The sequence below is a fragment of the Rhinatrema bivittatum genome, chromosome 2 (genome assembly GCF_901001135.1).
Source record: "Rhinatrema bivittatum chromosome 2, aRhiBiv1.1, whole genome shotgun sequence".
In the NCBI taxonomy this organism is placed as follows: Eukaryota; Metazoa; Chordata; class Amphibia; order Gymnophiona; family Rhinatrematidae; genus Rhinatrema; species Rhinatrema bivittatum.
This window is the reverse complement of record NC_042616.1, coordinates 407,471,747-407,483,790: the sequence shown is the minus strand read 5'-3', so window position 1 is coordinate 407,483,790 and position 12,044 is coordinate 407,471,747. Positions and strand designations below refer to the sequence as shown.

The 12,044-nt window shown below is 45.2% G+C and overlaps 1 protein-coding gene across 1 annotated transcript in view; it reads left to right on the top strand.

Moving 5' to 3' along the window:
• The window catches only part of CSF2RB (colony stimulating factor 2 receptor beta common subunit), a 93,599-nt gene that overhangs the window by 61,112 nt on the left and 20,443 nt on the right, over positions 1-12,044 (top strand). Inside the window, exon 7 of the mRNA XM_029590080.1 lies at positions 4,225-4,360. Coding sequence (XP_029445940.1) covers positions 4,225-4,360 — 136 coding nt within the window. The remainder of the gene's footprint in view (positions 1-4,224; positions 4,361-12,044) is intronic.

The following is a 12,044-nucleotide window of genomic DNA, read 5'->3' as shown; positions in this document are numbered from 1 at the left end:
GAACTAGGGACATCTAGGGGCCAACCATAGGGGTGCCACACATATGAAAAGGGGCATTAAGACAATATGCTTTAACTTGCTTCCTAAATAGTTTAATGTCCTCAATAAGCCTTAAATCTTTAGGTAGATTATTCCATAATGTAGGGACTACATATGAAAATGCTCTTGCTCATGTTGCCTGTAGTCTTTACAGACTACAGGCAACATCTCAGAGGGAGGGAATTTCTAGGAGATTATTGTCTTATGACCTCAACACTCGACCTGCTGCATACTTTTTCAAAGTTTTCACCAGGCTGCAGGAATCATCTGCATATAGTGCACCAATGCTATTATTTTAAATTGTCTTCTCTGACTTAGAGGAAGCCGATGCAGCTCTATAAGTACTGGAGTAATATGAACTGTACGACTGCTCCACTCAGTATACATGCTGACCCATGCTGTAGCAGTTGTAATGCACATAAATGCTTCTTGAGCAGTCTGATATACAGATGATTGCAAAAGTCCAGCTGCCCAAAAAGCAAAGACTGCAGAACCGAGCGATACAGCCCGTGTTAGTAGTGGTTTCAAAGGCATCAACATCTTAAGCTTGACAAATGCTCTTCACACTAGGTGTTTTGAAAGGGCGGGATGTCCGCAGTGTCAGGCCCCCCAGCCCTAACATGCATGTCAGCCACGTGGTGGCGGATCGGCACCGGTAGGGAGGGGGGGGGAGGGGAGAGTAGCGAGCGGGCAGGCTAGTAGGGGAATTTGAATTCCCCCCATCGCGGTGCCTTCCCATTGGTGAGGGCGCCGCGAAGGAGATCGGGAGGCAAGAGGCTATTTAAGGGACGAGGCATCAGCAGACGACCCCTTTCCCCTGCTGGAGCCCTCCCGGAGCCCTGCCGAGCTGCTTCCCTCCCTCCCACCCTTATACATAAGTTATATTCAGGGATGTGAATCGGGCTTCAGACGATTGAAAATATCAGACGATATTTTCAAAATCATCAGAAATCGGGGGCTCCCCAAAACGATAGGAAAACCCCACGATATTGATCGTGGGGGTTCTCTTATCATTTTAGGGGAGGGCCGGAAAAACGGCACCCAAAAATAACCCCTAAACCCACCCCGACCCTTTAAAACTAAACCCTTTGCTTCCCCCACCCTCCCGACCCCCCAAAAAACATTTTACAGGTACCTGGTGGTCCAGTGGGGGTCCCGGGAGCGATCTCCTGCTCTCGGGCCATCGGCTGCCACTAATCAAAATGGCGCCGATGGCCTTTGCCCTTACCATGTGACAGGGTATCCGTGCCATTGGCCGGCCCCTGTCACATGGAGGGAGTACTGGATGGCCGCGCCATCTTTAAAAAAGGCGCGGACCATCCAGTGCTCCTACCATGTTATATTTATACTTATACTGTAAGGGCTCGGGTGACGGGTTTGTTAATAAAGCTGCGGCCTGTTAATTCTCATAAATGCTTCTGTCAATTTATAAATATGTGTGAAAGGGCGGAGAGAGAAGGTGAGTGCAGTGCTGACTGTGTGTGTTAAAGCTGGGAAAGAAAAGTTAGTTCAGCAACAATAATATTCTCAAGATCACGTACTTCTATACTGACCAATAACATAACAAAAGGAATTGCCCATATCTGGCGTAGGGACCTTTCCAATCCATAACACGGAGGTTTTCGCCACATTAAAGACCAATCGATGAGATCTCAACCACTGATCAATAACCTTCATGTAGTTTTGAAAACTGAGAACTGGAAAAACTCCATTTATGCAGGAAACATAAAATTGAATGTCATCTGCATAAATGTAAAATACCACCTCCTTTGACCTAAGAAGGCTACACAGGGGTGCCAGGTATATATTAAATAATATAGAAGCTAAACATGATCCCTTTGGGACCCCTACAGACAATTGTTTCCACATAGAAACAACACTAACGAATAAGAAAAAATACGACCACATCACGCCCACACTCAAACAACTCCACTGGCTGCCCGTCCCTTTCAGAGCTCAATACAAAACACTCATGCTCATACACAAAGCTATCCCCAATGACAAAGCCAGCTGGCTACAAGGACCACTGACCCCCTGCAACCCCACCAGAACTCTCCGCTCATCCAACACATGCCTACTCCCCATTCCCCCCACCAAAGAAATACTCAGAGTCTCCACGAGAGAACGAGCTGCCTCTGTAGCGGGCCCTCACCTCTGGAACAACCTTCCCCCCGCACTCAGGACTGACCCCTCCACACCTTCCATCCGAAAGAACCTCAAAACCTGGCTCTTCCGGAAAGCATTCCCTCCAAACAAATAATTCCTGCCACGCCCCCCCCCCCCCCCCTCGTTCCCCCTGTCCAGCCTTGTGCATAATGAACCAAAACCTGACTATATCCTGTAAATAACTAATAACACTATCAGTCATTCTGTTGTAAATAGTTAGCTTGGTTCTTAAATAAGATGTTATATTGTATCCTGTTATCATGTAGTTAGCTAGGTTCTCAATTTTAAGGATGTTATACTGTACTATGTCATTAAGGCCAGCCTTTGACATTCTGTTTTATGTAAACCGATGTGACATAACATATCGAATGTCGGTATAGAAAATCAAATAAATAAATGAATAAATAGAATATGTATCTCTTATTTGAATTAGATATTGTTTATCTTGCAAGTAAGGCTTAAGCCATACCAAAACAGTTCCATCAATCCCAATATGCACTGAACGATTTTACAAGGTCAAAGGCCGCTGTGAGGTCCAGCTGAATTAACACTCTGACCTTCCTTGATCTATCTCTCTATGTAGAAAATCTGTAAGAGACAAGAGCAACTTTTCTGTCCCATGATTTTTCCTAAACCTGAACTGTCTATCATCTAGAATCTTGTTCATCTCCAAATGTTCTAACTGTAGCATAATACATTTTTCTATTACTTTACTCAGGGATGGTATATTAAAAACCAGACGGAAATTAGATAGCTCATCTAAATTAAGAGCTAAATTCTTCTAAACTGATCGTCTAGTGGCTCTCTTAAGAGGAGTAGGCAAACAGCCAGTAACATATTAACTAGATGATGAATGATCTTATAAGAAACTGTCTTTGCTGTTTTGATATAACTAAAAGGGCAAGTATCTAACACAGAATAAGTGGAATTAAGATTGTTGATCGCTGTTGTCACTTCAGGAAGAGAGACATGCTGAAAAGCAGTCCACTTACTTTCAGAGACTGTCCCTTTTAATGGTAAAAAAAAAAAAAAAAATCAGGTATTGAGCCTATCTGTGCCTGTATCCGAGCAATTTTATCCTCCAAAAACTGTGCCAAGTTTTCACAACCAGGGTATTGCTTGTAGGAATCAACTTGTCCCATAGTTAACTGTCTAACTACTTGAAACAACTCAGCTGGTGGGTTGCCAAGTTTTGAAACCGTCAATGGCAGTGGTTTATGAATGCACACAATTCCCTTGATGAAACAATGAGCTCTGTTTAAGCTGAAATGCAGTTGGCATATTTCATCTGTTGAAAAACCTTAAAGGCTGCAGACCAGTGTTGGAACAGCTAAAGCAAATGCTTTTCTCTGTTTGCAGTAAGAAACTCTTTTGAAACTGGTCCCTTTGTATGCAGCTGATATTCCTATTATAGAATAGAAATGGTCTTTAACATATTTTCTGTAGACTTCTTTGGGATCTTGTGTGTTATACGGATATAACAGATAGTTTTTGAGGAACTCCTGGGGTTTTATGCTGTATAGTGTGGCTTCTGTTTATGAGCATGGATATACAATTTGATAGGGAACTATGTATATGCTGTATATGGCTGGTAAAGTTTCTGTATATAATTCTGTATATAATTTAGCTGTTTTGAAAAAGAAAAAAAAAAGAAAAACTTAAATTGTGCATGACCAATGATTAAAAATGGCCCTTTAGCAGTACAACGAATGGAGCAGCAATGTCCAAGGATACTGCAGGGCATTATGAAGGACACTTATGAAATATGAGAAATATATAAGAATTTTTTCCAGGTGATACGTTTTCATACTATGTACAGCAGAAAGCGTACGTAGTTAAGTTTGAGAGATATTTCTTGTTTGACGTCATTTTGAATATAATTTAGCTGTGACATTTTTATTTATGTATTGCAACTCCTTTATTTATTATTTTGTTTGTGGTTGTTCTTACTATGCCTCTGATTTTCATATTGTATTTATGGAATCACAGTTGTGATGAACACTGTATGTTTTCCAATAGAGGATGAGGCCAAACCCAAGAATCTTCACTGCATCTTCAATGGCATTGACAAGCTAACATGCCATTGGGAAGTGAGGAAAGAGGTGACTGACTCCATCTCATTCACTCTTTTCTATAAAGAGAATTTGTCAGCAAAGTAAGTAGCAAATTGGAAATCCCATCACTCTCTTTGAATCATACTGAAGAGAAAACACTAGTTTCACCTCACCGCAAGAGTGGATGTGCTATAAAAATCATAATAAACATACCTTTTTAAACAGCACAAACTCCAGACTATAAATGTTATTCCCGGGAGGCCTACCTAGTAACTCGAGGTGAGGTTTAGGTATTAGTGAAGGGGTTAGGGGCCACTTTGACATTCAAAGTGAGACTTACGAACAGAACAGTGCTCTCTTGTGAAGATTTGATGACCCTCGGAGTGAGGAAACTCACCCAAAGATGAGATTTGGGCAATGTTCTCTCAACCTAGCTTGATGTTACCCAGGTAGAGAGTTCATCAAGCTAGGTTGAGAGAACTGTTCTGTTCGTATGTCTCACTTTGAATGTAAAAGTGGCCCCAACCCCTACACTAATACCTAAAACTCACCTCGAGTTACTAGGTGGGCCTTCCATAGAGATATAAATACCTAGCTAGTGTGAGGGCATTATGGTTAGTCTCTCTCTCTCTCCCTCTCTGAATGCCATATAGCACTTTGATAAATGACCCATTTATTATGTACTTAAATTATGTGAACCATGGTATCTACCTTATAAATGGGCCATGACCGACGGCCCGCAAATGCGCAGTAGAGCGCAGCTCTACTGCGCATGTGCGGGCAAGGACGTCGGTCTTAGCCAGCGTCAAAAAAAAAAAAACATGGCGGCGGCGGTGTCGGGGGGCAGCGGCAGCGGTGGCGGCGGCGGTGTCGGGGGGCAGCGGCAGCGGCGGCGGCGGTGTCGGGGGGCGGCGGCATCCGGTGGCAGCGGCGGCGGGTGGCAGCGGCGGTGGCGGCGAATGACGACGAGGAGCGGCGGCAGCGGCGGCCAGTAGCGAGGGAGGGAGGAGAGAGAGAGAGAGGGAGGGAGGGACGAACTGAGGGAGGGAGGGACTGAGTGAGTGAGAGGGAGGGAGGGAGGGACTGAGAGGGAGGGAGGGACTGAGTGAGAGGGAGGGAGGGACTGAGTGGGAGGGAGGTAGGGGGAGGGACTGAGTGAGAGGGAGGGAGGAGGGGGGGAGGGAGGTAGGGGGTGGGGAAGAGGGAGAATGAGGGAGAGGTGAGAGACAGGGATGTGAGTAAGTGGAAGGGTAAGAAGTTGTGGAGCAGAGAAAAAGGGAGTGGAGGAGGGCTGAGGGAGATGGGATTGAACAGGTGGGATGTGACTGAGGGAAGGGGAGAGAGGTGGGAGAGAGTGACTGAGGGAAGGGGAGAGAGGTGGGAGTGACTGAGGGAAGGGGAGGGAGGTGAGAGTGAGGGGAAGGAGGGCAGTGGGAGACAGAGAGTGAGTAAGACTGAGGGGTGGGAAGGGGTGAGTGACTGAGGGGAAGGGGGAATGAGGGAGAAAAAGTGTAGGAGGGTGCTGTTTTCGAAAATGGACCGAAAACAAAATGTAATGTAGCCCGTTGTGACGGGCTTAACGGCTTGTATAAATAAATAAGTGAAGCTAATGCCAGAGATCACATGACTGGATATAGTGAATCAGAATTCTGATGGATTCAGGAAGCAAGATTTAGTAAAGTTCAGCCAATGTGCAGCCAAAAAAAAAGGTGCAATTTGTCTCTCTCCCTGGCTGAGTGGAATTTTGTGGACCGTTGAGAGAGCTAAAGGGAGGAGACACAGGCCAGAACTATGGAGGAAAATTAGAAGAGAGACTGCAGCCTGAGAGGCAAATCCCCAGCACCCGGGCTGGCTGGAGTGATCTGCAGGCTTCAGAACTAAAGCTAAGCAAACCCTCAGTTTCACATCCAAGTTAAACCCTTCATTACAAGGGGGATAGGAGGGGTTTTCTTTCTCTCTCTCTCTTATTCCCCTGTGACTTCACAGCTGAGATAGCCCCTGCCTGTGTGGCACAGAATTATTGATTACACTTGCATTCAGTTACAAGACTGCCCTTCTGTGCAGAATAGGCAGTATAAACCCTGGTTTTCTGGGACCCAATGCCTTGGGCTGCTTTCCACCTCAACAGAGGGAAAGAAGGGACAGTTGAGCCAGCCAAGAGAGTGTGCCAGCTCGCCCTGCAAAACAACCACCAGTTTGTCCCTCCTATCTGAGTTAACCCAATCTTCAAGAGTCTGAAGAGTGGTAGCATACCTTGGGACTGTGAATGGTACATTAGCTCCTGAGAACTCAGGGGGTCATCTGTTTGTACCAATTTAAGGTGCCAGCAGTAGTACATGTATTGATTTTTACCGTATTGTTTCATTCTAGAGTAACGACGTAGATCCGCATAATAGAATATTGTCATATACTTCTTTTTTTTTTTTTTTATTTATAGTTTATTAGAATTTTCACAAATCATATAAAATGCAAAAATCAAGGAACAAATTTGTGAGTAACACAATTATCTCAAGTAACATATCAAGAACGTTTAAACATACCACAATTTTATAGTCCACCAAATGGGAGGAACTCCTATGAAAAACTTAGGAAAAAATAGTAATTCTAAACAATTACATTAGCGGGATATAAATTTTTGCAGTTAAACTATCTCAGCCTCTTTCTTTATCTACCAAGAAATTTTCCAAATGAGCTGGTTCTTGAAAGATAAATTTATTTCTTTGATGTACTACCACGCATTTACAGGGGAACTTAAGAAAAAATGTAGCCCCTAAGGAGACAACTCTAGGCTTTAATACAAGAAATTGTTTCCTCCTGAATTGCGTGGTTCGTGACACATCTGGAAATATTTGAACTTTATATCCACAAAACAAAATGTCCTTATTTTTAAAGTATTTTTGCATAATATTAGCCTTATCTTTCTCTCTACAGAATGTTACTAGCAATGTGGCTCTCTGTGGAATATCATCTATAGATGATTCTAGGAAAGAAGTTAAATTAGGGGATATTTGTTGTATATTATCCATCCCTTCCTCTCCTTCCTGAGCTTTAATTCTAGAGTTTAATACATAATATATTTTTGAAATCATTTGATCATCAAAATTTTGTATTGACAGGTTTTCAATTAAATACTTTTTTAACAGCTCGGAAGCAGAGAGGAGTCTAGTCATAGGAAAATTTAAAAACCTTAAGTTTTTTACTCTGTGCTCATTCTCCAGGCTCTCTAACTGCCTGTGAATGACCAGGCTATCCTTAATAAAGGAATTATTAGCCGTTTGTAAAGTTGCAATCTGCATGGTAGTTGTCCGTCCTAGCTCTTCCAACTGCTTCACACGATTATCATGTTTTTCCATAAATTTTTTAACTTCTACATTCCCTTTATTTGTCTGGGCCATAAAACCAGTCATTACATTCTGTAGATCGGTGATTGCCTTCAATACATCAGCCAAAGTCACATTCTGGGGATCTAAGGGAACTGGACTTATTATCTGTAGTCCAGATTCACCTGTAGATCCCACCTCACCCACATCCCCAGTTCTTAAGGGATGTGAGCCTTCTCCATCAGGTACAATTATTTCTTCCATCTCTGGACTTAAATAATTAGAGGCATCCACTACCAATTGAGGCTGTGATTGTAGCTGCTGGCTAGGGCTATCAGAAGCTCCAGAAGAAAAAGATATATCAGGAATTGTATTGCGAGCAGCTTGACTTACCCGCCTTACTATATGTTGATCCATAGGCCCCTTGGCCTGCGTAAGCGCCGGAGATGAAGTCCAGACTTTAGATTTCCTTTTCCTGCCCATATGGTTAGAAAAGGATTAAAGAAAAACATTTTTACCCAGGGGCGTCGGCGGCTGCGCGCCGCAGTTGGCCCGGATTTATCTCGGCGATTCGGCCCCTCCTAATGATGTCACCTGGGGGGCGTGGCCTCGGAACAGCACGGCACCGGCTCACAGATGGAAAAAGAGCCTCTGGTCTGCCCTTCTCTGCCGACCTCTGCGAGAGAGGTTTCCCGCTGAAAAGTCCTCCGAATTTCGCCTCAGCTGGCCCGGATTTATCTCGGCGATTCGGCCCCTCCTAATGATGTCACCTGGGGGGCGTGGCCTCGGAACAGCACGGCACCGGCTCACAGATGGAAAAAGAGCCTCTGGTCTGCCCTTCTCTGCCGACCTCTGCGAGAGAGGTTTCCCGCTGAAAAGTCCTCCCGTCATATACTTCTTATGTGGAGACTTGCCATGTTTGTGCCCTTTCAGATGCCATGCATATGTTATGTTTTATAGTTTAACCACATTATATTTTCATCATCTAATGTTTCTTATTCTAATATTTAATCACTAGTAAATAATATGGAACTCCCCTCTTGGTTTAGAGGTCACTAATACAGGGGTCACAGAGTGTCCACTGTCTCCCAACTATCTCTTTCCTCTCGCTTGCACCATCTAAAACACTGCAGTAAGCCACCAAGGGGTCCGGGGTTCCACTGGCGGGGAGGAGGACAAGCCTCTGGGGCCCTAAGCTCCTGGGGGTAGGTACCTTGTAAGTCTCTCACAACCAAACGGTCTCTCTTCAATTTGTACTCACATAGGCGTACATCTCAGTTCAGGAGGCTGGTTCTTGAGGTGTAAAAAAGGAGAGAAAGACTTAGAGCGGTGTTCAACATAAAATAGTTTTACTGTAACTTAAAAATAAAGTCCAGCAAGAATGGCAAAATCATTGAAAGAAAAAAGGATGGCATCCCTCAGTGACTACTGTCTCTGTCCAGGTCAGCTTGTGACTCAGTGTCCCAGGGTCCAAGTCTCTCCCCAGTGAAAGGAAAGAAAAACTCTTCAAAAGAAAGGCAGGCAGCTGATGGTGGGAAAACAAACTCCCTCCTTCAAAACAAAATGACAAAGAATCTTCTGCAAAAAAACTAAAGTCTTCTTCTCCTTACAAGTCACTACAGTCCCCACTTTTGCTGGATGCAGGGCAAAGTAGCACCCCGGCCAACTGTAGATCCCATCTGGACTGGCGGCAGGACAAACAGCACCCAATCCTGTCCCCTCAGACAGGGGATTCCCTCCTGAACTGGGAACAGGTCAAAAACAAACCAGCTCTTCAAGGTCAAAAATCCTCCGAACTTCCCTGACGTATCCCACTGGTGCAGACTTGGGGGGGGGGGGGGGCCTACTGGGATCCACACAGAACAGCAGCTCCCACTTCCAACAAAAAACTACCTCCAACCACAAAGTCCTCGTGCTCTACACAGCTTATAAAGTGGGGCTCAGCCAATCCGTAAACGAGGGGGAATGGCCAAACAATTGGTGAAGATATAAAAATGCAAAAAGCTCTCCCAGCAGCTAGAAAGAAGGCAAAAACATCAGTAAGGAGCAAAGCCTTCCTTACAAATAGTTCCCTGTTTTTCCTGTATGCAGTGATTCTTGCCAGTGGTGATCTTCATCACAAAATAGGGAAGCAGATAGTATATGTGGGAGGCCCAGGACTTATCTTCTTCCAGATGCTGTAAAGTAACCTACAAACCCCCTCACCCCATCCGTTCATGCTCACAAGACTAACGGGCCGATACAATACAGAGCGCTCTGGTGGAGTGCATTGTTAACCCGCATTTGGATGTGCGTTTTTGACGCACTAGCTTTACCCCTTATTCAGTAAGGGGTAATAGCGCATCGAAAATGCGCGGCCAACCTCCCCGAAACTAATAGCGCCCGCAACATGCAAATGCATATTGATGGCCCTATTAGTTATTCCCGTGCAATACAGAAAGTAAAATGTGCAGCCAAGCCGCACATTTTACTTTCAAAAATTAGCGACTACCCAAAGGTAGGTGTTAATTTCTGCCGGCACCGGGAAAGTGTACAGAAAAGCAGTAAGAACTGCTTTTCGGGGGGTCACGTGGGGTGATGTGCTGAGGAGGACGCGTTTCGCTTCAGCTCCGAGCTCCCCGCTGATTATTCACCGGCTTTAATTACCGTTCCGGCTTCTTACGACTTTTTTCGCGAGGCTGGGATTCTGGCACATGTCTATTGTCCAGTATATGAAGAAATCGCCGCAATCCATGGCCTCCAAGAGCGTCCGAAAAGAAAAAGAGAAGGACAGGGGAAAATCGGGAGTGAGCAAGATGGCGGCGGAAACGGCAAATGGCAAATCTGTTCCAGCTCTTGCCGATGGGCTCACTGTGGACACATTACGAGATGTGATTGCTGCTGCTCTCGACGAAAAGCTTGCTGGCATCCATGAAAAACTGACCGGAGTAAGTGAGGCACTAACGGTACTGGGGCCCCGACTAGACCACGTGGAGACAAGAGTAAGCGCTGTGGAAGATGAAATGGCGGCGGCTGCACAAACAATTAAAACTCATGATGCTATCATTAAAGAATATCAGGAGAAACTCGACGACCTAGAAAATAGGTCACGGAGGGCTAATCTCCGCTTTCTGGGCTTACCCGAGGGAGTTGACGATAAGGGCCTAGCAGCCTTCTTGGAGTCTTGGCTTCCTGATGCAGTGGGGCTTCCTGAGCTCAAAGGGACTCTAGTTATAGAAAGGGCCCATAGGGTCGGCCCCAAACGAGATTCTGACATGCGCCCCAGGATAGCTATTGCTAAAATATTGAACTATGCTCACAAACAGAAAATCTGGTCAGCATCGCGGCAACTTAAGGGCCTTTCATATAATAATGTCTCGATTCGGCTCACGCAAGACTACTCTGCTCGTGTGTCTCAGCTACGGCGACAATACTCAGCCATATGTTCCCAGTTAGTGGAATCTGACACTAGATTTGCTCTGCAATACCCTGCGATATTAAAGATCTGGAAAGAGGGTAAGGTGCACACCTTTCAATCGCCAGAAGCAGCCAAAAGCTTCCTTACTCCCAGTTCTTCCTGAGTTCTAAATTGTGGATTATTGAAGTATAATCTTGTTCTATTCTCGAAGATGTCACGCTAGTCCAACCGGAGTGGGCTTAGCACTGCTAGATGATGGAAATCCTTTCAGTTTAACCGCAACTTTATACTGACGCTGGGTGCCTTTTGTTTTTACTTTGTTTTTTTCACTTATGCGTGGTCACCGGAGATATGGCGTCCCAGCTTCACTATGGGCAGAAGATCTCCCGGCAATATTTGGGACTCGGTGCGGACGCACTTTACCAGGATTACAGGAGCTCTGTTTATGCACGGCGGGGAGCTCGTACATCCAGACACTGACCCCAGATCTACCGCTAGTAGTAGCGGAAGAAGGATTGTGTTAAATTTGGGTTTGTGGGGGATTTGGAGGGGGGGATGGGTGGGGGGGAAGGGGATTAAGGGTGAGGGTGGGAGAGGGGTATTATGTATCAGGAGAGTATGGCAGATGGCTTATACTGGGGTAAAATGTTGGGGTTTTCGGCGTTTTAAGGGGAGATCAAGCATTTGGAAAACGGGGGGAAGGTGGGGGCTGGGCACCTTTCTCCAGAGCTTCAGAGTATACACCGTGTTCCGTAGGTTCCACGACGCAGGGGTAACATGAATAAACTGGTATCCTGGAACGTACATGGGCTTGGAACCCCTATCAAACGGAAAAAGATTCTGAATAATTTTAAAAAGTTGGGCACAGAAATAGCCTGCTTACAGGAAACTCATTTGAGTCCCGGGGAAAGCCTAAAACTAAAAAAAGATTGGGTGGGGGGCTGTATTTTTGCCCCAGCGCAGGGTCGTAAAGCGGGTGTCGCCATCCTTATCCATAAAGCCTCTGATTTTAGTGTCACACATTCTGTAGTGGATGAGAACGGAAGGTATGTACTCGTTAAAGGGTGT